This window comes from Trichosurus vulpecula, chromosome 1, assembly GCF_011100635.1.
Source record: "Trichosurus vulpecula isolate mTriVul1 chromosome 1, mTriVul1.pri, whole genome shotgun sequence".
Taxonomy (NCBI): Eukaryota; Metazoa; Chordata; class Mammalia; order Diprotodontia; family Phalangeridae; genus Trichosurus; species Trichosurus vulpecula.
The window spans coordinates 499,966,958-499,994,372 of record NC_050573.1 but is presented as its reverse complement, the minus strand read 5'-3'; the positions used below and the strand labels follow the sequence as shown (position 1 = coordinate 499,994,372).

The 27,415-nt window shown below is 43.0% G+C and overlaps 1 protein-coding gene across 1 annotated transcript; it reads right to left on the bottom strand.

Annotated features, from left to right (window-relative positions):
- Positions 1–15: 15 nt before the first annotated feature.
- Positions 16–27,415, bottom strand: DRG2 (developmentally regulated GTP binding protein 2). The gene is made up of 13 exons (XM_036742334.1): positions 27,242–27,415; positions 25,533–25,693; positions 15,991–16,080; positions 15,038–15,098; positions 14,011–14,101; positions 12,793–12,865; positions 12,585–12,675; positions 11,508–11,605; positions 10,596–10,672; positions 9,930–10,018; positions 4,389–4,447; positions 1,058–1,111; positions 16–957 (listed from the first exon to the last, which is right to left on the bottom strand). Exons 1-13 carry the CDS (start codon positions 27,303–27,305, stop codon positions 871–873), a joined length of 1,095 nt encoding a protein of 364 aa, XP_036598229.1. The 5' UTR covers positions 27,306–27,415; the 3' UTR covers positions 16–870.

Sequence of the window (27,415 nt, the reverse complement as noted above, 5' to 3'; positions counted from 1 at the left end):
CTGAAAATGGCACAATTTCCAACAGACCTAAAAAGGGAAATAGAGGGAGAGTCTTTATTTGTTTATTTGTCATTGGTGAGGTGTGATTTCTGCTCTTCACCCCTCCAGTCACAGGGCGGGCTGGGGGTCTTTCAGGATGCCTGATGCAGTAGGAGGGGGCTCAGAAAGGAGAGGGAAGGGTTCACAGGGCAGAAGTAGTATAACATAAAGAGCTGGGAGTCATGTCTCCTAAGAGACAAGTAATCCCACTGCAGGGATGGCAGGAGGGGAAAAGCCTCAGTACATCACACTAAGACTCTCCTAACCATTCTCCTACCAGTCCATCCATGAAAGAGAGATGCACTGAGGCCCTAATGGCAAGGACACAGATTCCAACACAATTCTTAGCACCCCTCCTCCCCGCCAAGAGAAAGCTGCTTGTACACATGTAGCCAGTGGCCTAAGCAAGTTGCTGGCCAGGTGACAAGCCCACTTTAGCAGGATGGTCAACAGCCTGTGGGGGCCTAAGCAGAGGGGGGAGGGGGAGGAAGGAGGGTCAGTTCTGATTTCCGGTTACAGGCTCCAGATCCCCTAGTTTAGTACCACCACCCCCATGTGAGCAAGATGCCCATAATGTGCAAATCCCTCAGGCCCACACAGGCTCCTTGTCAGTCTTTTCTCATCCTATGAGTATTGAACAAGCTTCATGGAAGCATACGTATGTGACTCTGGGGTTCTTCTAGGTTTTCCTTCTTGGGCATACTCTCCCCCCTCCCCACCCACCCCCCCTTTTCCCCCCTCCTTTTTTGGCTTGTAGATGATAACAGTCAACCAGATGCCACTCTAGGGATTAGGGTGGGGTCAGGCACTGATGATCAGCAGCAGGAACCATTACTTCTTGACTATCTGGATGACATCCTCATGCTCCATCGTATGTGTCAATCCCACTCTCTGAGGACTGTATTTTGTGCTGGTTCCCTTGAAGACAGGAAGGAAGATGGAAACATTAAGTAGTCTGAATTCCTGAGGAGAAAGAGGGAAGACAGAATTCTTAAGTCAGAAGGACTGGAGGACTTACCCACACTAAAGCATATTTAAACTGGCTGGCGAGCGTTCGGTGAATCCGGTGGCACTAAGGGAAGAGAAAAGGGTTTAGACTGTAGCATGTTCCCAGCCGAAGATCTACATCTAATAATTCCACAATTCTACTATTCTCCTTCATGGCTGGTGCTCAGGAGATGGTATTTCTTACAAGGGGGAGAGTGAAACCTAGTACACCGCTTTTTCAACCTCTTAAAAGTAAGGATCAATACGTGTAATAACAATGTTACTTGAAGCTGTTGTGAGGGTGTAAGACCAATAACACCAGCACACGGGAGGGCTATTAGCACAGGTTCTTTGATCTGCTTTTCTAAAGGAAGGCAACTTAAAAGGGGTCAACAATCTTACTTTAATCAAACATGTATATCATTCACTTAGTTCAGGTATATGTGTATATGTTTATATATGTGCATGTGTGTATGTATATATATGCATGTGTGTGCATGTACACACACACACACACACACAGTCAGCACCCTGAACTTCAGAGAAAACACAAACAGAAATTACAAGCAGAAATTATATAAACAGGGCAAATACAGACAGCAAAGACCAACAGACAGGGCTTCCAACCGTCTGACCAAAAGCAATACATCCGCCGGGCGGCTCCTTAACGGCTACTCAGAGTCTCATCTGGCTACATCACAAGAACACTCTTCCCATGAGTGAGCCCCAAAGCAAAATGCTAACCTCCCAGTACACACACACACACACACACACACACACACACACACTCTCTCTCTCTCTTTTTCTGCAACCCTCATGACCCAGGCTCATGTGACTTAGGCTTCCATGTGACTTAAGCAGGTTACATGGGCCTATTAATGGACATGAAAGATCTTCCCATTAAACAAAAATACATTAACAGTACATTATAGTGGCAAAAGACTCCAAAGGCCATCTATCTTATGCAGTCCCACATTTGCCATTATTTGTTGCTTGTTATTGGAATTTTCTGCATAGATCTGGCTGTTCTTCACCCCACAACAGAGTGGTCCACTGGCCTTTCAGAACACTTGGCACAAGAGGCAGCCCAGAAACAACAGGGAACAACTCAAAGGGTAGAAATTTGCACCAGATCCCAAAATGGTTTAACATGGAGACCCAGCAGTCCCATCTCCTAAGAATATGAGGAGTCTCAATTTATGAGATGACAGAGGAGGGGAAGAACCCCAACACCATTCTCAAACATGTCACCCACAAAAGAGATAAACACCTGCTGACATCTAGATGAAGTCCAAACTTCTTTATGAAGGCTTCTCTGACGACAGACAAGCCTTCCTTGAACTACATACTCCCTTTTTTCTGGACTGTTGATTTGCCCCATAGTCCTGAGGTACCTTATATCATTTAACACCACGGTCTTGTGATTTAACATGTGTGCATGTATGTATGTATGTAGGCATGTATGTATGTAGGCATGCTTTATCTCTTTAACCAATTACAAACTTGGTGAAGTAGGCATCATGCTTTCCATTTCTCTGGCTCTTATACACAGGCGCCTTACAGATACTCAGTAACTATCAGTTCAATGGATGACTCTGGGGTAAATCAGGGTTTCCAGATTCCACAGCCATTTCTCCCATTCCTCACATGACCCTGGGGACTCATTTCACCTAATAGCCCTTCCCTGTCTCTATCTCACATGGATGTTTTGAAAACAACAGATATACAGACATGAAGAACCCCGAATTCTCTATAAGAAAACTGCCGTGCTACCCCACACTCCATTTCTGCAGTTAGCTGGGTGAAAACCTTTTGTTACCAGAAACAGCTCAACCTATTTATCCTACTGAAACCTCTGGGGTTTCTTCTGCAAGTTTCAGTCAAGGCCAAAAGAAAGCTCCAAAAGGACAATCCTGGACACATTTTCTATGTAATGGCTCCCAAGAGTCAAAATGTAAAAGCAGCCCACTGCCTCAAATGCTTTGGGGGCACAGAAATTTGTTTCTTCATTTACCATGGAAACACATCTTCATTACATAAAATCTTAAAAAAACATATTTGTCTCTGCATTCTAGGTAAAAAAAAAAAAAAACAAAACCAAAGAGTAAATAAATCCTCCCAATATCAGAGCACTATTAAAAATATAGCCCCAATTCCATGACACAAGTGGAGACCAAGGGTGGGGGTGGATGGCAAGAAGCCACACATTGCCACTCACTCATCAGTGCCCAGGTAATAGTTTGTGGCTTTGCTTTACTGGGATATACACACTGAAGTTTCAAAGAAAGATTTGAAAAACTCAAAGCGAGGGACTTTGGGACAAAGTCTTATTAAAGACTGAGCTGTCTGATGAAGTGATTGAAAGAGGCAAGTCAACAAGGAAGTTCCCTGCCTTGCTATGAGCGTTACGGAGCAGAAAGGGAGGCAAGAAACCTGGCCAAGGATGAAGATGTTAACTGAGGGAACTGTGAGAACTGTGTGAACCAAACGGACTCCATCTTGTGCCTCAATTTTGGATTTAGCTCAGTTCCCTTTCCACTTAATTATGGGTCTAGTCCAATTTCTGTCTTGTGAAAAAAACTATTCAATTATGTGAATTGTGAGAAAGCTTTAGAGCACTATTTAAATCTAGCCCCACATAAGGCTGGGCCACTTCTACCTGTTGCTTTGAGACCCTTAACTAAGGACCTAGGTTATGCTGACCAGTAACCCAGTCAAACCTGAGGATGCAAGAAGTTTTCTCACCATTATATATCTTAAGCAACCCATATATGTCTTATCTGAAAACTGGCCCCATACTGGTCAACAGTTACTGTTTCCTTTTTCCTTTGATGGAATACAGACACTTGGGGGAAGTGGGACCCCTCTTTTTTCTGATTTCAGGGAATTACACCTATTTGTTTTCCCCCTTCCAACTTGTAAAGTCCCTAATTTTTCCTCCAATTTAAAATTAGATTACTTCATCTCATATTCTGTTAACTGTTTCCTTTTAACGCATAAAAATCTGTATCTCCCTGTATTTGAGGTCCAGTGCTAACTTTAGGAGGCCTGATCCCAATCTGTTATGCAACTGGCACGCACTGCTTAATAAAAAGATATGTTCAGAAGATTGAACCTTTATTGCCTCAGTTATTTCAGATTTCACCTGCCACATTACAAAAACTTAGTCATGTGTTCTGGCCCAGGAGCAGAGTAGTAGATAAGACAACCATGACGTAGGTTAGTGCAAAGGAAGTCCATGGGCCAGAAGAGAAAGAGTGCCATGTGTGAGAGCTGAGTCACTGCCTGAAAACAATTCTGACTGGAGAGTTCCCTGGCAATCTGATCGGATATTAAATAATCATTTCCCTTCCTTTACTTACCACGTGCTCTACAGAAGCTCCTTTCCGGAGAATAATGGCCTCTGTAAAATCTGGTCTTTCTGCAGAAGGAATAGGAGAGACAAGGTAAAAGAGAGTTAAAAGCCCTCAGTTTTTCAAGAGCAGACCTTTTTTTTTTAAAACCAGTTCACGCTTATGCCATCCTGTCCAGTTATACTTGAAAAATGTCAAAGAAACAGACAACCATCAAAGTCCTACAAAACTTCAAGATATATCTTGTGTCCTCCCTAAGTCTTCTCTTATCCACCATCAACTTTCTTCAATTAAATTTCAAATGACATGACACTGAGGCCTTCACCATCCTGGAACCTGTTTTGTGGAACTCCCCAGTATATCAGCATGTGTCTTGAACACAATCTTCCAGAGGTGGCCAGAGCAGGGCAGAGTCCAGCACGATTGTCTCCATGCCAGTCCTGGACATTGTGGCCATTACTGTTGCCTGAGGTGGCCCTGGCTTTCCTGGCTGTCCTGTCATACTGTGGACCCCAGAGAGCCTGAAATGCACTAAACCCCCCAGACCTTCTGAAGATGAATTGTCATTCCATCATGCCTCCTCCATCTTTTAAACTTGTAAATTCGACTTTTTGAACTGAAGTTTAAGGTGTTTGGTCTAGAATAGGGCTTCTTAAACTTTCTCCACTAGTGATCCCTTCAGCACTTCTTAAACAGGGGTCACGACCCACAGTTTAAGAAGTGCTGGTCTAGACTGGTAATACAAATGGAGGAGGGAATTTTCAGTGAGGAAATTCCCTCTCCCAGTGCAGACTGGCAGCTGTCCTACAGCTTCTGGTCTTACGGAATTTCCTGGGAGCAGAGAGATAGGAGTGACCAGCCTAGGCTTATACAGCTAGGATGTGCACGGGCAGGACTTGAACCCAGATTTTCCTAAGTTTCAGACCGTCTCCGTGTATATTTATTTCTATTAAATGTCACTGTAGACTCTGACATCGAACCACTAAAGATTCTTCTGTGGGTCTCGCCATTCAACGGGTTCTAGGTCTATCCTGAGTGGACCCACTACCCTTGAGCCCACTCCTCTCCATTCTGTCCACAAGAGTAACATGAGAGGGCTTACGCAAACATTTTGTTACTATCCAAGTAACCTATGCCTACAGCATAATGTAGACATGACACTACTCTAACAGGCCCATGCCACCTTTTTGTATCCATCCTCTGCTACCTGTCCTTGCATCCATTATCATAATGGTAATAGACACTTAAGTGGCTCTTTAAAGTAAACAAAGCACTTTACCCATATCCAATTATTTAAACCTTACTAAGTGGGGTAAGCACTATAGATATTATCATCCCCATTTTTGAGATGACGAACTGTGACCCAGAGAGGTTAAGTGACTTGTCCACAGTCACACAGCCAGTGTTAGGATTAGAATCCTAGTTTTCTATATGTTTCTCAAAAATAAAAGCTAGTTGATAAGCTGCATGTGCATCCATATCAGCCTCTTTAGATAATTCCCTTTTTCTTCACAAACTATTTTTTAGTCTTTGGAATTTCATTCTTGAGCACTTCCCATCTTTCACAAGATGACCTTCCTTGTAGAATTTCAGGCTATGGGATCATGACTATCTCCTCTTTGAATCCTTTCAAATCTGGTCTCCTATTCAGGGTTTATGTAAGACTGTGCCTGGATTTTCTCTCCTTCTTTAGCATAAATTCTAAGGTAGAATCCTTACTATTTCCTCTCCTCACCTCCAAAGTTCCCTTCATTTCTATTCCAGCTACAAGTCGCTTCTTGTTAGTAAGCATGAGATCCAAAAAAGAAATTTCCTGCTGGCTCTCTTACCTTCTGAAGGATGAAATTATAATTAAGGCAAATGAAGGATTTATTAGCTGCTCCTCTTTTGGTAGAGAGAAAACTTGAGATGACCCCTAGTCCCCTATTTACAGTAGATCTTTGAACACAGCCTCTGCGTTCTCTTGCCCATTTCCTCCCTTCATCAGGGCAGTCTGTGGTACATTCTGAGGACAATATCACTTGTCTGGCCCCTCCACTAATCTTTGCCCAAATGTGAGTCTCCATCTCAATTCTCTGCTCGGGTTCTTAGATCTCTTCACATGAATATATTTTCTTAATACATAGTACTACTCCACTCTTAATTTTACCTAACCTGTTCCTTCTGAATAACATATGAACATCCGTATACCGTTCCAGAGTCATATCACAGTGACAGGTCTCATCCTATTAAGTCTCATTAAGACCGTATGAGGTTATACATGCCTCCTTGTGTCAGTATCCTAGTTCACTTCAGGTGTAACATATACTTTGAACATAGTGATATAGACATCTGAGGCTACAGTTGTTATGACTTACCCCTTCCTTGGTTTTTTGTCTCCACTGAATGCCTTGGTGTTGCTACTGCTACTTCTTTCTACATTGTAGCTACTCTCTACAGCACCAATAGAGACAGATCCCTGACGCTGGATACTTAGAAACCTATGAATTAACATTATCTATGCTGCATTGTATTTTTATTTATTTTGTTAAACATTTCCAAATTACATTTTGATCTACTTCAGGCTGCACTGCAGAGTTCACAGGCTGCACACCTCGAGTTTGATGCCTCTGCTCTATAGTATCTAGCTTTTAAATGTAGGAAGGCAGTTTTCTCCTTCTTTTCTTGGTTTAAAACCTTTTTGATTAAATTTGCAAAACTATAAGCAAATATAGTCTTACCAGGACTTATCAGGGACACTATATTCCTGGTCAGAAGCCTGTCATTCCTATATTTTAAACCAAGGCCTCAAACTTTTTCCACTGGCAACCCACCATTTAAGAAGTGCTATTTATTTAAACTACTTCCCAGAAATCCCAATCCTCTTCTCTGATGTCGCCTTAATCAAATGCTTCACTTCCTGTATCTGCCTTCTCTTCTGAAACCCTAACTCTCTTATGGCAGCAACTACGAAAACAACAGCTATGGCCCTAAGATCTCCAGTGTCTTGTTCAAGATTCAATAAATCTTCAGCAATGCCTTTTAGATTCCTTTTGGCAGTATGATTTATGCCCACATGAATTACTATAGTAGTGTATAGCATACAGTAGTCATCTAGTTTGACAAATCTGGGGAGTCTAGGTTCCTTGTCCTCAAATAAGCTGAAGGAAGGCAGCGGATTATTGTTAACAGGTTAACAAATGATTGTCTCAGTACCACCCAGCAGGGACCACCACCACTTTGTCTTCCTGACACAGGACTTGAGAATCCTTAACATTATTCCTTGGAAGACAATCAGCTGCTTCCTCCTTAGAAGGTAAGTTCTTTCCCTTCAAAAGAGGCTTCCTATTTAAATAATCCTTCTAAGATTCCTTCTCCCATGTGTCACATTTCCCCACCCTCTAAACTCCCGACACAGGCAGGATACCCTCTGCCTTTCAGATCCTCCTTCTTCTGTTTTCACACTGACACCCTTTTCTCCACCCCACTTTTTAAAGGAGTAAGTCATTTTCCTCAAGGAGTGGACAGGCATTCTTTGAAGCTCTTTTTTCTTCTAGGAGAAAGACCAGCCTCCACTTGATAGCATGGCAGAAATGCAAATGTTAAACACTCTATGCAGGACACTATTAAATTCTCTCTGCTCTTTGAACTTTTTGGAAATCAGATCCTCGGTTCTTTGCTCTTCTTGCTCACAGCTTCTTCCCTGGGCAAGCTCTGTGGCAAACTGTTCCCAGGGTCTTTTCTGTTCCAGAGCTGTTACTATTCACTTTGTGAGCACCACCTTAACATCCAAACACAACTTCCTTAGCCTTTTCTACCTCTCCTTCCATCCCTATCCTACATCTATCCTCGCTTTCTCAATTAAAATTACCGAAAAGGCTGTTGCTTCTGTTACCATTGTGCTTGCCTCTAATTCTCCTTTCACTTGGGGCTAAATCCTTTGCAATTGGGCTTCTGACCTCATACTCAACTGAAATTGCTTTCCCCAAAGTTATCAACGATCTCTTAAATGCTGAATCCAATGGTCTTTTCTCAGTCCTTACCTTTCTCAATTTCTCTACAGTATTTGATACCTCTCCACCCTCTCCTGGATATTCTCTTCCTCTGGATTTACATGCCACTGCTCTTTTTGGAATCTCCATCTACCTATCTGACCACTCCTCCTTGGTCTCTTTGCTGGATCATCCCCCATATCCGGCTCTCCAACAGCAGGTACATCTTAAGGTTCTGCCTTAAGTTCTTGTCTGTTCTCCCTATAGCCTCTCACTTGGTGACCTCATCAGCATATTTTGTGTGCGTGTGTCTGTATGTGTGTGTATACGTATGTAAACACACACATACAGATATGCATACACACATACATACATGTGCATGTATATGTTTATGTATATGTATGTACACACACACACACACACACACACAAAATCATTACATCCCAACTACAACTCTTTAAAGTTCAGATTTAATGTTACTTGCATATCATTTGGTGGTTCCCCTCTCCCCTAACGAATACATTTCTGGAATATTTGCAACAACCTTGATAGTGAGAAAGGAAACAAGGAGGGAGGAAATAAAGTCAGAGATTCCATTCTACTGCTCTTGCCATCTCAAACATTTACTATTGTAGACTGAATATGACAGGAAAAATAAAACTCTTAAGACATTTGTGTTTACACAGCAGGCACTGAGAAGCTGCCAAGTCCAAATCTGGGAAGTCCTATCTTCTCCTGCCTATTAGGATCCGAGTCTATGGCAAATATTCAAAAATGCAGCATTATAGTCCCTGAGGCTGACAGGGTAACTCTGGCCTTCAGAATACAGCCAAAGACCATGAAGAGAAAACCTGATGAGCCAGGAAGTTAAAATTCTTGTAGATTCCATGGTCTGTGACTCTCGGTTTAAGGTGGGAAGGGATGTAAGTGTCACAGAAGGAAACCTGGTCTAGGTGTGGTCTGAATTGTGCTGTCCTTCCTATATAAAAGTAACATTACTACTCCTCAACCCGAGCAGGATGAATTCTCTGAATTATTTTTTTTAGTAGTGGCAATGCTGTTGTTGTTCAGTTGGTCAGTCATGTCTACCTCTTCAAGACCCCAGAGACCACAGCCTGACAGTGCAGTCTATGGAGTTTTCTTGACAAAAATACTGGAGTGGCTTGCTATTTCCTCCTCCAGGGGATTAAGGCAAACAGAGGTTAAGTGACTTGCCCAGGGTCACCTCACTAGTAAGTGTGTGAGGTCTTCCTGACTCCAAGCCCAACACTCTCTCTCGTTAAGCCATCTAGCTGTCCTAGTAGTAGCAATAGGGTAGGATTATTATGAGAGCTGACCTAAGAAAGGAAACATCTCTCCTAAGTAAGGGACACCTGCCCTACCCCCACCCCAGTCCTCCTCGAAAAAAAAGAAATAAGAATAACCTGAAGAAATACATAAAGTTTACTGGTTCAAAAGAAAATGTAACTTTTCACCCGGGGAAGGGCAGGAGAGTGGTTTTAGCATTACATATTTCTAAGTAGCTATAGGCACACCATGATGCCTGTCCAGGAAAGAGAAGGCCTGGTCCTGAACTTACGTCCTCTTTTTTTGGTGTAAATACACGTCAGGGCCAAGTATTCCCAAAGCATCTCCAGCAAGAAGTCCAGGTTGAGCTTCATTCCACAGCTACAAAGACAAACCACACACATGTGTAGCCACACCCCGCCAGATCAGTGCTTTGTGAGTAGTTACTTTACAGTTGGGATAGATGAAATGGGAACATAAAGATGTTAAGGCCTTCTCAGAAGCAGAAATCCAGGGCTTGTATTTTACTCATCTGTCCCGGGGATGGGAGGCAATAGGAGGGGGAGGGGGAGATGAGGACGAACAGTATGGGAAAGTCAAGAAACAGCAGAGGAGATTTTAATCAGTGCCACAATTAACAGAGCTTGAACGAGTAGACAATGTATGTCATTACACTAGTTCCAGAGTGTGAGGGAGACGCTATTATCCTTGAACAGTTTATTTTATACCTAATTGTCTCAAGGGTAGCCTGAAGGTGGGTTTCCTCTAATGTAAACTGCATGGATGTTAGAATAACTATTTCTTACCCCATCTCTCATGGCCTTTTTTGCTTACTTCCAGGATTATGATTGTCAAGAAGTCTGACCTCCATGTAAGTGGGGCTTTACTTTCTCATTACAAAACAAATGTCACAAGAAAATGGCTGCCAGAGGCAGGGGCATGATCTCTGGGGTCTTACCTAATGACAACGCTGTTGGGCTTTCGTGCCAGGCGATCAACTTCCTCCATTGAGATCTGATCAATTTTGTTATAAACCTGATTCCAAAAGGGAAAGGGAAAAGAGGTAGGGAAAGAGGGGTCTTTAGGAAAAACAAATCCATTCAAATACAAATCATCTTTAACTCATTCCTGGCCAACTGCTCATTTTCTAACTTACCCCAGTACTAAAGGAAGGGAATAAACTTTTATAAAGCACCTACTTGGCTGAGCACTTAAAAAAATAGATTAGAGGTACCTATATCTATCTATCTAATCTCATCTGATCCCCACGAAAACCCTAGAAAGTAAGTGCTATTATTATCCCGACGTCACAGATGAGGAAACTGAGGCAAACAGGTTAAGTGACTTGCCCAGGGTCACACAGCTAGTAAGCATCTGAGGCTGGATTTGAATTCAGGTCTTCCAGACTCCAGGCCCAGCCCTCTATGTACCGTGTCACCTACCTGCCTCTAAAAGAACACTGCAGAGTTCTACATCCTAAAAAGCACATCAGCACCTGAATAAAGAGCCTAATGGGACTAAGACTCCCCGATGCCTCTAAAAGAAAGAAGCGCTTAGTTTAGTGATCTGATTTTAAACTTTAAAACTCCTACTTGTGTTGTGACCAAACAAAACAAACAAGATGCTGGATGCTTCAGTGAAAAGGAAAGCAAGCCTCAACTTCCTTGTCTTTTCCTAGGAGCCATTTTTTAACAAGGAAACAGCTGGTAGTACTGTACTGTCCATTGCTATGAAATACCAAGAAATGAACAAGACAAAAGCATGTATCTAAGGGCCGGTGTTTACTGAAGACAATGGGATCCCTCAGATCTTGTCTTCACCCTCCGGGCTCAGTGTGAAAGCCTCCACCTGGAATCCAGGTACCACTTACATACAAGCAGGGCATGTACACGCGGTTGCCAACAATCACATCAATAAACTCATCTGGCGAACAGTCTTCTCGGAAGAGAACTTCCGCATTGAAGATTTCTGAGGGGGTCAAAGTTAAGGTCAACGAATATGCTCTCAAACCCAAATAAAAGAATCACAGAATTGGAAAGGGGCTGGGAAGTCATCTAGCCTAACCAGATGGACATTCAGGCCTACCCAGGGAGGAACCCGCCTCCAACAAAGGATCTAACTAGAGTTCCAGTTGCGAGTTCTTTGGCCTAAGTCTCAATGAACAACACAACAAACAGCGTCCTTCTCCAACCTTTTCTTCTGTTCTCCTATTGTCAACATTACCTCGAAGGCTTTCAGCGACAAGGAGGTCAAGATGTTGGTGGGCGGCCCTAACCATCACAAAGTTCTCTAACTTATTCTTACCTTGAAGCCTGCCTCCCTCTTACTTCCACCTATATCACCCCCCTGGAAAAAGAGAATAAACCTAATCCTTCTTTCACATAAATGTCTTCTCTTTGCCAAAATACACGTCCCATCCCAAGTTCATCCAAATGATCCCACCAATTTGGTCTATCCTCTGGCTATACTTTACTGTCCAAGTCAACATGCGGTACCCAGAATTGAACCTAGCACTCCACAAATATGGGAAGCAATGGGAATTTACCAGATTACGAGCTTTAGTTGGGAAACCCTATGCTTATGGCAAATGCTTTAATAAATAAAATAAGCACATGCAGAATATCCCAAAAGTCTTGAAGCAGCTTTAAGCCTACAAAAGTTTTAAATTGCACTAAGACTTTTGGGACCCCCTATATAAAAGGTGCTTTAAAAAACCCAGGGATTCTCCCTTACAAATAAGTTACTGATTCTGACCAATATAGTGTGCTTTCTAAGAATAGCACTCAACATTCAGGATAGGGTGGTCAAGCAGTCATCGGTCTGGCTCCTGGCTGTCAATTCCTATCTCTAGGCCCCAGAAAGCACTTCTGAAACTGCCTTCTACCTCAGTCAGAGCAGCCAAGGTTTAAGGGGGCCCCATTTCTTGGGTCCTTTGGGGAAAGGATACTGTACTCATGTAGGATGAGCTGCACCAGCTTTTCAGAGCACTGGCTCAGTGTGACCGTTGAATTGAAGGAGATCCCACCACCTTTCTTTGGCTGGGGGTTGAGGAGAGAAAAAGGAAGATGTGTTTAAATACAGAGACCATTCTGGGAAGGACTTCTATTCTCTCTCAGCCGGTGCAAACAAACTCTAATTAGGCCCAGAGTTCTCACCTTGAAGTAGATATTGGGTCTGTGCTTGTTGAGCCGGATCCCCACAGATTCCAATTCCTTTTCCAATAGGGACCTGCACAGATACAACAATCACAATGACTCGTAGCTGGAGTTCAGGCTCCAGCAATGAAAGTCCCTTCTATACATCTGAAGAGAATTCCACCACTGTGACCTTCCTATATTACACAGATCAATCAATCAACAAACATGTGTTAAGCAGGTTACCTACACGGTGCCAGGCACTGTGCTAAGTGCTGGGTATACAAATAGAAGACTGAAACAATTCCAACTCTTAAAAAGCTCACATTGTAACATGAGACAACAGGTACATTTAAGTATAGACAATAAAGACTAAGTTCAAACAAATACCAGCAGTTAAAGCACAATGTGTTCAAATACAGGTTTTGTACTTAGGGGGACAAAGGGCTGTTCCATTAAAATATTAGCATCCCCCTCTTCCCTATTTAAAAGAGGATGAAATTCAAGTAAAAAAAGTGACTTTCTTTTCCAAGGGAGATCAAAGTTGGTCCTTGGCAGCTAAAAGCCAGGAAAACAGACCAATTTAGTGGCTGTGGGTGAAGCTGGAATCTCTGGCCAACACATGCAACCTCAAATGCAAACACCTGTAGCCCAGAGGGATAGGGAATCAATGGAACTGTTATCTGAGGCCTGGTTTCTGCCAGTCTTCAGGCAACAGCTTGGCCATGCTGGCCAACTCTCTGTAGAGAGTGAATGAAGGCCCCAGGCCAAGCTCACTGTGCCCTGGTAGAAATTCAAGAGAGTTCTCATTCCAAGCTCCTTGGCCAGGGCTTCCTACAACAACACCCTCTCCAAACTCTCCTTCTACTCTGCTGCTGTAAACAATGCTTCACTCCTGAGAGCTTGATACCAGAGGCACATACTGGCTCGATCTGACTCAGTTCCCACTCCTGTATGATTATGTCATTAATTCAATCCAAGTGGAAAGATGAGTTACCAAGGGATAACTGAGAGCTAACTCTCTGGCTGAGATTCCAACCCTTCTACAGAAGGGAAGACTCTTCTGGCCAGACTTTCCTGAGGGGCTACATGCAGGACAACCGCTACTAAGAGTTAGAGAACTACTCATCGGATAACCAGGCGCAGGCAGGCTGCAGCAGCATTCTTTGGTGCCAAGCTGCTTTCCAGCAGAGTAATTCTGACCCAGACTCAATCCATGCCCTCCCTCCACACACTAACCTCTGGACTTCTCCCTTGGTGGCATCCAGCATCATGATGACAACATCAGCTGTCCTAGCCACAGCAATCACCTGTCGGCCTCTGCCTTTCCCTGGGAGAAACAGAACAGGGAATTATGTTCATCCCTCTTCCTAAAGGAAGGTGTTAGAGATGGTCCAACAATCTTGCCACTTTTATCACTTACATTAGTGGATCTCTGCACAGGCACACCACCTCAAGACCACAAATGAACATTATGTCAAACATTCCCCAACTATATTTCAATCTGATTTGGACCACACTCAGAAGTTTTGCGGGCTGGAGACAAGTTTGACGCCTCTGATCTACACAGCTGTTCTAGGGACACATTCAGAGAATAAGAGAATCTCAGAGTTGAAAGAGACTTTCAAGGTATATTGAGGCTCACCAACAGTAACGGCTGGGGAAGGGGTTTCGATCAGAACATCAGAAATTAAAAGCCATAGGTGGACCTCTTTCTGGTGAACTCAGAAAGTGGAGGGTAAAAGGGGGAGAGAGATATCCCGGCTAGTCTGGAAGCCAGAGTTAGTGACAGCTTAGTGCACACACAAGGACCATCAAGCTTAAATGGACTACAGTTCTTTTCTCCTTTTTAAAATTATTTTTACTAATTTTGTTAAACATCTCCCAATTACATGTACAATAGTTTTTCTAACAATCATTTATTAAAATTTTGAGTTCCCAATTCTCTTCCTTCTCCGGCCCTCTTCCACATTCCCCCATCAATAACTCTAAATGAAGGACTATCCTCAGAGCTGCACCTCCATTATCTGGTCCAAATTTCCTTACACCACCAATGAATTTCCAACATTTCAGTCTCACGTCATAACTACTACCCAACTTTGGAGAACAATATGAATGGAGAAATAGAGGCAGCGCATGGCAATCTCATCAATTTCCTGCCCTCCAAAGACACTGTGAGGAAGAACCTGGCCCAAGCACTTCTGTTCCCCTTCTCTGCCTTTTCTATGCTCCTGGTTATGAATAAAAACCAAATCAATTTTCCTACCTTGGGCAGCACCTTCAATGATTCCAGGAAGATCTAAGAGTTGAATATTGGCTCCTTTGTACTAGGGCAGAAGAATGAAAGAGGTAAGGGGCTGTGGGATGCTCTGCTGACTGCCTCCTGAAAAAGCTTTCCTTAATATGAACTAACAACTCCTTAAGTCTTAAATCAAACACAGGCCTAAACAACATTTAAGTAGAGAAGAGTCCATGTAGATTTCCTAAAATGTTTCTGCAGGTTCAGAGAGTGCAAAATGGAAGCTTTTAAAATTCTGTGTTGCTATTTCAAGAACCAAACCCTACCAAACCCAATCCTAGGCTGAGAAGTACTTTACTTAAAGACTATCTTTGAAAAGCTATGCCTGTATTGGCATAAAAAGAAAAGTGTTTCAAAGCTTTCAATTTGGGACAGGAACTCCCTAGTTCCATTTTACACTCATCTAAGGATCATCCCACATGCTACCATCTTTTTACAGTCATGTCATCATGGGAGATTCAAGATTTAATAATAATGATGATGATGAGAGCTAACATTCATAGCACCTACTATGTGCCTGGCGTTGTGCTCCCTCTATCTCTTGAAATAAAGAAGCAATTTGGACAGATCACAATACAGACTAAAGATCTAAAGCATCATTAAAAAAATTTTTTTAAATGAAAAAACAACCTCTTTACTGGGACTAAATAGTGAGCTGACAAAGTATTCTTACTGCTCTGCCAGACCTCAGTGCAATGAGTGAAAGCTCCTTAGAAGCAGTGAAAGCAAGTAGTCTCTTGGGGTAGTATTCTAAAGCTCCCCTCCAGTATTCCTACAGGCCATGGAAGCTGCTAGAAACTCTTTAAGGCCTCAAAACCAGAGAGCGAGGCAACTAAGCCCAGCCTCAATAAAAGAACAAATGCAAACACATACCCACACACTCTCATTCTTTTTCTGTTCCCCTCAGAATTCAGACTTACTTCAATGACACCTGGGATACACGTCAGAGTGGTGAATTCATAGGATGCAGCTTCACTGGCTGTGGATGTCATTAAGCTCAGGAAGGTAGACTGAAAAGATGAGAACATGCCATTCAGGAGGTAAAATACTCAGCTCCCACTCTTTCAAACCCTCTAGCTCTATTGGCAGGCGGCCTCAAAAGGCAAAAAGACTGGAGGTGGGGGGTGGAGAGGGATGAAGGAAGGAAAGGAAAATAAAACACTGTAATTTCACTCAGTTGACCCCGAGAGATAATATACCCATGTGAAGTTTACCATTACACTTTCTGACTTTCTAAGGGAAGAAAACTGTAATGTGGAAGTCAAACATTTAAATCACAATTCCCTTTTTCTTGCCCCACTCCCACTTTAAAAATAATTTCAGTCATTGTTGAAGGCAAAGTCAGGCACACTGATGCACTATTGGTAGAGCTATGAATTAACCATTCTGGAAAGCAATTCAGAATTATGCTAAGAAAGGGCCCATACTCTTTGACCCAAAGATTCCACTACTAGGAGTAAATCCCAAGGAGATCAGTAATAAACGACTCATATATAATAAAATACTTAAAGCAGCAATTTTCATAACAGCAAAAAACTAAAAACAAAATAGATGTCCATCAACTGGAGAATGGTTAAAAAAGCTGTGGTACATGCAGTAATAAAGTCGTATTCCTGTGCTGTAAGGAACAATGAATATAGAGAAACATGGGAAGAAATGCCGACTGATACAAAGTGAAGTAAGCATGGACTAACAACAATGCAAATGGAAAGAAAATCTACTAAATAATCAAAACTGAATGCTGGGAAATTTAAAGGCAAAGGCTGGACCCAAAGAAGAGATATGAAAAAGCATCACCTCACCTTCTTGGTGAGGGAGAGGAAAAGCAGGAATAGGGAACTACGGTGTGGAACACTGTACATAATGTCAGACTTTTTCAATGTATTGTTTAGTTTCACTTTATTTTTCCACCTAATTTTTATTCTTTATTATAAGGGAAGGTAATCTGGGAGGGTGAAGTGGGAAATGTAGGTAATATAAAAAAAATCAATAAAACATTTAAAAACATAACCCCAGCGTATTATTCTTTCATATACATTTTGTTGTTAATTTATCAAATTCTATTAAGAAGAACTATTTGTATTTTAGTAGGAATTCAATCATCTATGAATCAGTAAGTAAGCAGAGTGAATGCATTGCTATATCTAGCTCAATCAGTCCATTTATATGGAACTACAACTTCAGTTTTCCTTTATTTCTGTAAAAATTGTTTCATAGTTCTCTTTATATTGAATTTAACAAATATTTATGAAGCTCTTGCAAGGTGTTACACTAGAATAACGATGACAAAATAGTTCCTGCCCGCAAAGAGCTTACGTTCTACTAGGGAGACACAACATGGCCACAGATAAATAAGGACAAGGTGATTCCAACACTTAGGCGATCAGGAAGATTACATGGAGGAGGAAGGACGTTCCAAGTATGGGAGATGATGTTATGTGTAAATGCAAATGCGGGAGAGAGAATGTCATGTTTGGGGAACAACTAAGAGGCCATTTTAGCTGGGAAAATACGCTACACAAAAGCAAAAGTACGTGAACCAAGGCTGAAAAGACAGGCTGGGCCAGACTGTACAGGCCCTTAAATGCCAGCTTAAGAAGCTGCATTTTATCAGAGTCAATGAATCTTAAAGGAAACGTGCAAAGGTTGCAGCTCTTAAAAAGCACGTTTAAGATGAAGAAAAACAATAGAAAGACAAATGACAAAGACCCAGAAGAGAGTTTCTGTGACCAAAGTCTTTGGAACTGTGAAATAGTTCAGTGCCAGAAACTGCTCTGATTTTATCAGTGGATATGACATTAAAGAAAAAGCATTACAACTGCTTGGCCACTGAGCCCTAAGCACCCTGTGGGACCTTTCCATGTGACTGGAAGCTGAAACCTTCCACATGCTCTGTCTCCCCCCATTAGAATGGGAGCTCCTTGAGGGAAGGGATTGGTTTACTTTTCTCTCTATTATCCCTGGCACTCAGCATGGTGCTTTGTACAAAATGCTTTGCTCGCTCATTTGTTCACATAATGAGAAGTGGAATTGTTCCAAATTTCAGAAAAAATTTTCCAGGTCTATTTTTGATTACAGCCCATTGGTTTTCAAAAGTGTCATATTGCATATTAAAAATGTCTTTAAACTGTAAAAAGTTATAAAGTCTATTGTAAAATTATTTTACTTTGTCCCAAGTACTTTGTTTATCATTGTAATGGCAGGAGAGCATCAAAGAGAGTTAAAGAAACAAAGAACCACCCTATCGTGCCCTCATGAGCAAAGACAACTGATTCATCTACACTTGAATTTTGTGTTCCATAAAATGGAACTAAAAAATGAAACTAAGATGATCAGAAGGACCGAGGGAAAGAGGGGTTTGCCTTACGATGGCAGCCTAAAAAAAGATTAGGGTTTAGTAATCTAAAAATAGCAAGACTGACAAGGGTCAGGCTAAAAATTACTAAAATTAGGAATGACATAGACAAGGTGACCACAGCCTCTTTTTTTTAACCAAATCCTAAAATTTAGGATATCGTACCCTCTAGTACCTGAGTGAAATAAGCTAAGGACCAATAAAATAAAAACTAATTCACACAGCAGGCAAACTTATGGAGTTTGTTACTCCAAGATACAGCAGACAAAAAAAAAACCTAAATGGATTAAGAGTGTGTAGAAAAACTGGCGAGTCCACAGTTAAGAGAGAAGCTGGAGTATAGCTAAGCTTTAAGGCTGAGAGCACAGAATAGCTGAATGAAATCTAGAAAGAACGTTACAGATAGCTCCAACTTCTTCATTTTGTAAATGAGGACACTTAGGCTCAGGGAAGTAACTTGTCCAAAGTCACACGGCTTCTAAGAGGCAGAACTGAGATACTGAACCTTCAATCTTCTGACCACAAGTCAGTTCTTTCTCCCTACATTATGGAAAAACAACCAGAGCTTTCACAACATGTTCCTAGACATTCTTTTGACAAAAGAATCAGGGTGTGACTGGACTATGCATTTGACCCAATAAGATCGACAAGAACTGCAAAGACCCCAGTGCTTCATATTTTGGAAAGGAATTTAGGTAACAGTAGTTAAAATTATTTTAGTAATTTAGTATTGAAATTAAGATATGGAAGGAAAGACTAAAAAATTTTAAGGGCCAAGAAATTGCCCTATCAGGAAGAGCTGAAGGAACTCAAAATGTTTAGTCTGGAGAAAAGGAGATGAACAGCATCACAGAATTTCAAAGTTGGAAGGATGAATAAAGTTCAGAAAAATAATAAAAGGTGATTAAAAAACTGAGTTTGGAAAAGCCTTAGAAGCCATTCACCAATTTTTGAGCATCCACTGCACACAAGGTTCTATGGATGATATAAAGATTTGTTAAAAACATGAAAACAGATTAAAAGATTTTGCCTTTTGTCTGGAAAAGAGAAAGGTGAAAGATGACAAGACTTCATACACACGGAATTTTCATGAGGATACTGGTCAGACATTTTTCATGTCTGCAAAGGGCTGACCAAAGGGAAATTAAACAAGCATTTATTAAGCATCTACTATGTGTCAGAAACTGTAGCAGGTGCTAGGAATACATAAACAAAAACTAGGCAGCCCTTCCTAAATTAGCTGAAACAGCAGATACACTTTTAAGCAAATTATACAAAGTAAATACAAGGCAATTGGAGGTGGAGGTGGAGAGGTCCAGCTAAACCATCAGGAAAAGCCTCATGCAGCAGGTGGTGCTTAAGCTGAGCTGTCAGGAAGCTAAGCATTCTTCTTTTTTGTGCCAATGGGGGTTAAGTGACTTGTCCAGGGTCACATAGCTATTAAGCGTCTGAGGCCACATTTGAACTCGGGTCTTCTGGACTCCAGGAATGGTACTCTATCCACTATGCCACCTAGCTGCCCTTAAGCTAAGGATTCTAAGTGGAGGTAGGGAAGAAGTAAATTCCAAGCATGGGAGAACTGCCTAAGAAAATGCACAGAGGATGGAGATTAGTTTTGCTGGACTACAGGGTATGTGAAACAGAGTCAGTGTCATTAGTGTAGAAGAGTATGCTGGAGTTGGATTGTGAAGAGCTTTAAAAGCCAATGAGAAAAGCTGTCCCCCAAGGAAACAGTGAACTACCAGAGCTTTCTGAGTGGGAAGGAGCGAAGGGGATAACATGATTAAACTTGTGTTTTGGAAAAACCACTTTGGTAGCTGTGTGAAGGATAGATTTGGAAGGGATAGACTTGAGGCAGGGAGACCAACCAGCAATCAATCACCAAGGATTTATTAAAAGCCTAATACATGACAGGCACTGTGTAGAGCAGCAGGGGTTCAGAGACAAAAGTGAGGGAGGAGCTTCTGCCCTCAAGAAGCTAACATTCTTTTTTTTTTGGTAGGGGGAAGGCAGGGCAATTGGGGTTAAGTGACTTGCCCAAGGTCACACAGCTAGTAAGTGTGTCAAGTGTCTGAGGTTGCATTTGAACTCAGGTCCTCCTGACTTCAGGGCCGGTGCCACCTAGCTGCCCCAAGAAGCTAACATTCTACGGCTGAACAAGTTGTAGTATGTGAATGTAACGGAATACCACTGTTCCATGAGAAATGATGAGCAGATGACTTCAGAAAACTGGAAAGATGCACATGAACTAAAGCTGAGTGAGGTGAGAGCCAGGAGAACATTGTACGTAGTAACAGCAATGTTGTGTGATTACTGACTTTGACAGATTTGGCTCTTCTCAGCAATGCAAGGATCTAAGACAACTCCAAAAGACTCATGATGGAAAATGCTATTCACATCCAGAGAAAGCTCTATGGAGTCTGAATGCAGAGTGAAGCTCTCTTTTTTTGTCTCTTCTTTCTCGTGGTTCCTCCCATTGGTTCTAATTCTTCTTTACAACATGACTAATGTGAAAATATGTTCAATATGAATATACGTGTAGAGCCTGTATCAGACTGCGTGCTGTCTTGGGAAGAAGAGGGAGGGGGAGAAAATTTAGAATTCAAAATCTTATGGAAGTGAATGTTGAAAACTAAAAGTAAATAAATTATTTTTTAAAAAGAAGCTAACATTCTAAATGGGGAGGGAGGGGGGGAGGGAGAGAGAAGGGAAGGTAGAGAGAGAGGGAGAGAGAGTGTGTGTGTGCTCGCGTGTGCACACACACGTATTACCAGCCATGTGACCCTGGCCAAGGGTCTGCTCTGTCTGCCTCAGTTTCTTCATTTGTAAAATGGGGATAGTAACAGCACCTAACTCCCAGGGTGGTTGTGAGGATAGAATGAGGTAACATTTGTAAAGCGCTCTATAAATGCTATTATTATCGTGTATACAGAGAATACAGACAAAATTAATACAACGGAGTTTTAGGAATGAGGGCACTAGGAGCTGTGGGAAGGGAGGAAATCTGGGAAGGCTTCCTGTAGAAAGAGGAGCTTGGGCCAAGGATTGTAGGAAAGCAAGGATTCCAAGAGACAGAGTTGGGAGAGGGGAGAAAAGAGCATCCAAGGCAAGGCAAGGAGCCAGCTCGAAGGCAGGGACGGCAGAGAACCCACTTGGTGTGAAGCACTTCGGAGGCCAGTATAGCTGGACTGTAGAATAATTTGTGAGAAGGCTAGAAAGTCAGGAAGGGGACAAGTTGTGGAGAGCTTCAAAGGCCAGAAGATTTTATAACTGGGTGACAATGTTAGGCCTTTGGGTCAGGAAGATCTCTGGTTGCCCTGTGGAGGATGGAGTGGGGCGGTGGCTGTGTGGGTGGAGAGAAGGGGATGTGTGTAAGAGATACTGTAGAGGTGGAAACAAGGTCTGGCCAATGACTGTGTATGGGGAATACAGAGTCACATTTGATACCAAGGTTGTAAAAATGAGTAACAAACTAGACTGAAAGGATGGCAGTCTCCTTGACAGTGATAGGCACGTTCAAAGGCGGAGTGGGTTGGGGGCAATGAGGAGCTCTTTTGGACATGCTGAGTTTCAGAAGTCTATGGGATAACCAGGTTGAGATTTTTTCTTTTTTTTTGCAGGGGGGAAGGCAGGGCAATTGGGGTTAAGTGACTTGACCAAGGTCACACAGCTAGTGTGTCAAGGGTCTGAGCCCATATTTGAACTCAGATTCTCCTGAGTTGAGGGCCGGTGCACTACTCACTGTGCCACCTAGTTGCCCCCAGATTGAGATTTCTAATAGGCAATTTACAATGCAGTCTAGAACAAGAGGAAAAGGCTTAGGATAGATCTAGAGATCTGGGAGTCACCTGCGCAGCAACGGTGATAACTAAACTCATGGGATCCAACAAGGTCACCAAGTGAAAGAGTGTAGTGAAAAAAGAAGAACCAAGACAGATCCTTGGATTATTCCCAGTTTGGGTGAGACATGGATAATGATCTAGGTAAAAGGAGATTGAAAAGAAGCTATCAGACAGGTAAAAGGAGAACCAGGAGAGAAGAGGGATTCAAAAACCCAAAGGAGAAAGAATCCAGAAAAAGAGGGTGGTCAAAAGTGCTGAATGGTGCATCAAAGTCAGAAGGATGAGGACTGAGAAGAAACCACTGGATGTGACATTTAAGAGATCGTTGGTGATTCTGGAAAGAGAAGTTTCAGAAAAGTGATGAGGTCACATGGCAAACTGCAGGAGGCTTGGCACAGTGAGAGGAGAGGAAATGGGGGCACTGAGTACAGATGGCTTTTTAAGGAGTTTGGGTGAAAAAGGGAAAAGATATATAAGATGATTGCTATAAGGGGGATGGTAGGAATGAGCAGATTTATTAAGGATGAGGGGACACTGTAGGCCACAGAAAAGGAACAAGTAGATAGGGAAAGATCAGAGAGGGGATGATAGTGGAAGCAATCTACTAGGAAATATGGGAGGGAATGGGCTCAAAGGTATGTATAATGGGGCTGGCCTCAGTTAGAAGGACCTAAGCTAGGGTGGTAGCCATGAGAATTGAGCAAATGGGACAGATTCCCAAGATGTTGCAGAGATTCTAAGAACCTCATTTCCTTTAAACATGAAGCTTTCCTGATCTCTTTGCACTCTCCCTCCCCAAATTATCCTCTATTTATTTTGTAGGTACTTCTGTATGGACATATTGTCTCCTCCAATAGAATGCTGGCTCTTTGAGGAGAGGGATGGCCACTTTTCATCTTCATATTCCCAGAGCCATTGGACACATAATAGGTATTTAATAAATGCTTGACTGATTGCTTGGATTTGGCTACTAAGCAGATAGGTGTATATACCCAATACATACGGGATAAGGGAAAGGTAGAGACAACTCAGGTTTTGGAATGGGGTGACTGGAAGGAAGGCGGTACTCTCAACGAAAGAGAAAAGACAAGGAAGAGAGGTGGATTCTGAGAGGAAGAGAATGAGTTAGAAATGGCCAACAGATAGATAAAACTGGAGCTCAAGAACGATATTTAGATGTTGGAGTCATCAGTACTGAGATAATAATGGAACCTATGGGAGATGATAAAGAAACCAAGAAGAGTGCAGACTGAAAGGTAAAAACCTCATGCCAGAACTTTGAGGAAAACCCAAAGTTAGTGGCTATGACATAAACAGTGATCCAGCAAGGGGGAGAACTTCTAGAGAGACAAAAATCAAGAGTCACAAAATCGAGAAGGAAGAGACTAGCGGGGAGAGAAAAGGATGACCAACAGCGTCAAATGCGGAGGAAGAATGAGAAAATAACACTGGATTTGTTAATTAAGAGATTATTGCAGGCCGGGGAGAGAGGGAAAGAGATTGCTAGGGACTCTGTGGAGAACAGTTTCAGAGACTAATGAGATGTGATGCCAGGCTGAAAGATGTTGACGAGTGAGAAGACAGGAAGCAACAACGCGCTCAGAGATGTTTCAATCGCACCTTTCCCTAGTATTTCTTTCGGAAAAAAACCAAACAAACAAGGAATGAAATTCTAAGCAAGGGCATTGACTGGCATTGTCAGCACACAAAATCAGACGACAGTGTATACTGAACAGTTTAGACATTTGCCTCCCTAAAGTCTAGGATGCTGAAGTCGAGCTTTGGAAGTCTAGGAATCCACTACATGGATAAACAACACACTTCAGCTTTTATGTAACCAAATCCAATAGGCCCCATGCTAAGCAATCAATCGACAAGCATTTACGCACCCACAGTGTGCCAGGATCTACGGATACAAAAAGAAAAATGAAACAGATGCTGTCCTCGAGGAACTTATATTCTATCTAGGGATACAACATGTACATAAATACACATGGACTATGTAAAAAGAAATACCCTAGTAATGGAGGGAAGGGAGGAGAGGGATCAGGGAAGGCTCCATGTAGAAGGTGGCATTTGACCTGAGACTTAAAGGAAGGTAGGGAATCTAAGAGGTGGAGGTGAGGGGGATTCCAGGTATGGGGACAGTCAGTACAAAAGCAGGAATGGAGTGTCGTGAGAGACAGGAAATGGAGATGCCATGTGAGAGTGTAATATCAATTGAGTTGGGACTTTCTTACTGTTTTAAAATGATTAATTAAGTGTCTTTGAGTCTTATTAGGTGCTAAGCCCCAGGCCCAAACCCCAATTAGGTGCTAAACCTATGTGGGTGTGACTTGGCAACCAAGGTGGGGGGGCCCAGGTGGGGCTAACTGACAGAGGGCCTAGTTTGCACATGAGTTTGAGTGATAGGTTTGGGACATCAGAGGCTCTTAGACCACGTGGTTTTAAGTCGCCTCTTTGTTAAGATTTTAGGTCACATGGGTGAGTGGCATGTGTGACTCACCCCTGACCCTGAAAAAGATATAAAACCAGGGGTTGGCTTTCTCTTCTTTGGAGTTCTTTCCCATAGCAGTGGTGGTGCGAGTGACTCTGGGCCAGCCCACATTATGAGCTCCCGGGCTGAACCTAGATGTTGGTAACTATGAATATGTATTTGGTCTGTCTGTTGACATTTGTAATTTGTTTAGGGCTCTCACTCGTGCTGGTGTGCTGATGCGGAGACTTCCGGGCAGCTGTAGCTAAGAGCCCTCCAGCTTGTAACCCGGATACTGAGACTTTGTTAAACTCTGGTAACTATGTATTGGGATTTGAATCAGACAAGGTCTGTCTGTCGATGTTTGTACTTTGTATTTTGCTCTGAAGTTCAAGGTGCTGGTTTTTTCCCCTAAACTAAGTGAATGATATTTGTATGCTGAATTAAAGTAAGCTTGTCAACCCCTTAATGTTGCTTTCCTTATTAAAGCAGATCAAAAGAACCTGAGCTTTTGCAGCATGCTGGTAGCAGGCTTGTTGTTGGGCTTCTGTTGGTCTTTCACTCCCACAACAGCTGCTAGCCCGATTGTTGAAACAGAGAGACAGCAAGAAAGCCAATCTGGCTAGATGCAGAGCAGAGGAAGGGAAGAAATGTATAATTTCTTAGGTAGGGAAAGGTAGAATTAGAGAGGATGGAGACTTGAGACAGGGTGACCAATTAGGATGCTATTTCACAACGGTCCAGGCAAGAGGTGGTGAGGGTCTGAAGCAAATAACTTCAATCACTGACCTTACCCACAGAAGGAAAGCCAATCAGTGCCACTCGGGCATCTCCAGATTTCATCACATCGAAGCCTTCTCCTTTGCTGGTGGCAGATTTGGAGGGTTCCAAGAGCTGTGCTCTGTACTTGGCAAGTTTTGCTTTCAGCAAACCAAGATGGTACTCGGTAGCTAAATATCACAAAACCAGACACGGAGGATTAACATCCACGTAATCAAAGACATGCATGTAAGACATAAATGAATGTCACGAATCACTGACTGGGAATATTTAAAGTGAACAGAGATAAGGGACAAAGCATCTAAAATGTCATTAAGGAGCTATAACTGTCTATGTGGGAATAACAGGTTCAAATAGTAGTACCTTTTGGTTTCATTCAAAACAGCTGAAAAGGAAAAGAACAGACCCAACTGTTAAGTGTATTCTATTTTACTCAAACTACAGCACCAGGCCAGCTCCACTTTCCACTACAAGGCTTTATAAATATCAGTTTCATGGGTCATTTCCTTTCAGCAAGAACTAATACTCACGCCAAAGGACTCTTCTTCCCCTTCCATCCTCAGCCTAAACTTCTACTGTGGATCAATGCAAAATAATTTCGGGGTAATATTTACTCCTTCCTAAAGACCCAGGCCTTCCAGCCTTTTTTTTTTTTTGTGACCAGGAAGGCAGTACTATTAACACCGGGCCAACAGTTAGGACAAAGCTAAACTTTTTAGACTCCTCTCCTACGTCAGCAAATCTAAACTCCTCTTTACAAGGTCTTTGATGATCCGGCCTTAAACCACAGAACCTCAGGTACCACAGCTCCTCAACATCTTCCCTTCCCTCTGCCTGGGATGGCATCCTCACTGTCCACACAGGGAAAAGCTGATCAGAACCACTCCCTCCAACAGGTCAAACTCCTTCCTGCCTTTGTGCTTTCTCCCATGGCTCAGATCTATTTCTGGGTCCCTTTCAGGCGGCTCCTCCTAGGGGGAATCGTTCTGACTACTAGTCCTCTTTGGTCCATCATCGGCTGCTGCCACAGCTCTAATGTTTCATGCGGATTTTTTTGTTTTTGGTCTTCTCAAGCTAAAGTCCTCCTCACTCTAGCAGTGCATGTGGCAGGCCTCCCGTAAATGTCTGCTGGCTGATGAGCTGGGGATGGGCTAGGATGGCATACATTTCTACCCTCTGGCTCCTTAGAAGATCACAGATTTAGAGCCCGAAGGGCCTTTGGGCCACCATCCGGCCCAGTTCTCTCTCTCTCCGTCTGACGGATGAGGACACTGAAGCTTCTAGGAAAAGGGACTTGCCCAAGGTCACACGAACGTTGGGTGTCATCTCATTCAACCCCTTCATTTTACAGGGGAGGAAACTGAGGCCCAGAGAGAGCGATGCCCGCCCCAGGTCACACCGGTGTTAAGTGCCGAATCCAGGATTCGATCTCAGGCCTCTTTACCACCACAGCACACGGGGATGACCGAGGCGGAATCTGAACCCAGGTGCTCGGGCAGCCAATCACGCCGGGCTTTTTCCTGGCACCCCACTGGTTCTGCGGGCCCCCATTCCAAGAATCCGGAATGTCCGGGGTTCAGCCCTCCCCCACCGGCTCGGTCACCTCCGCCCGGCCGCGCTTCTCCCGCATCGTCCCGCCCATTTCCCAGATGGGGAAACCAAGTCAGGAGAGGACGGAAGGCGCGGGGCGTCCCGCGATTCCCGGGCCCGGCGCTCACCCTTGTTCTTCTGGGTTCGGGCGATCTCCTTCTCGATCTCCGAGATCTTCTCCAGGATACCCATGACGGCGGCGGCGGGGACAGCAGCGGCGACAGCGCCAGCGGTGACGGCGGAGCAAAGGCTGCGAGCGAGGGCCGGATGCCGGCGGCCGGAAGCCGACGCCGAGGAGCTCC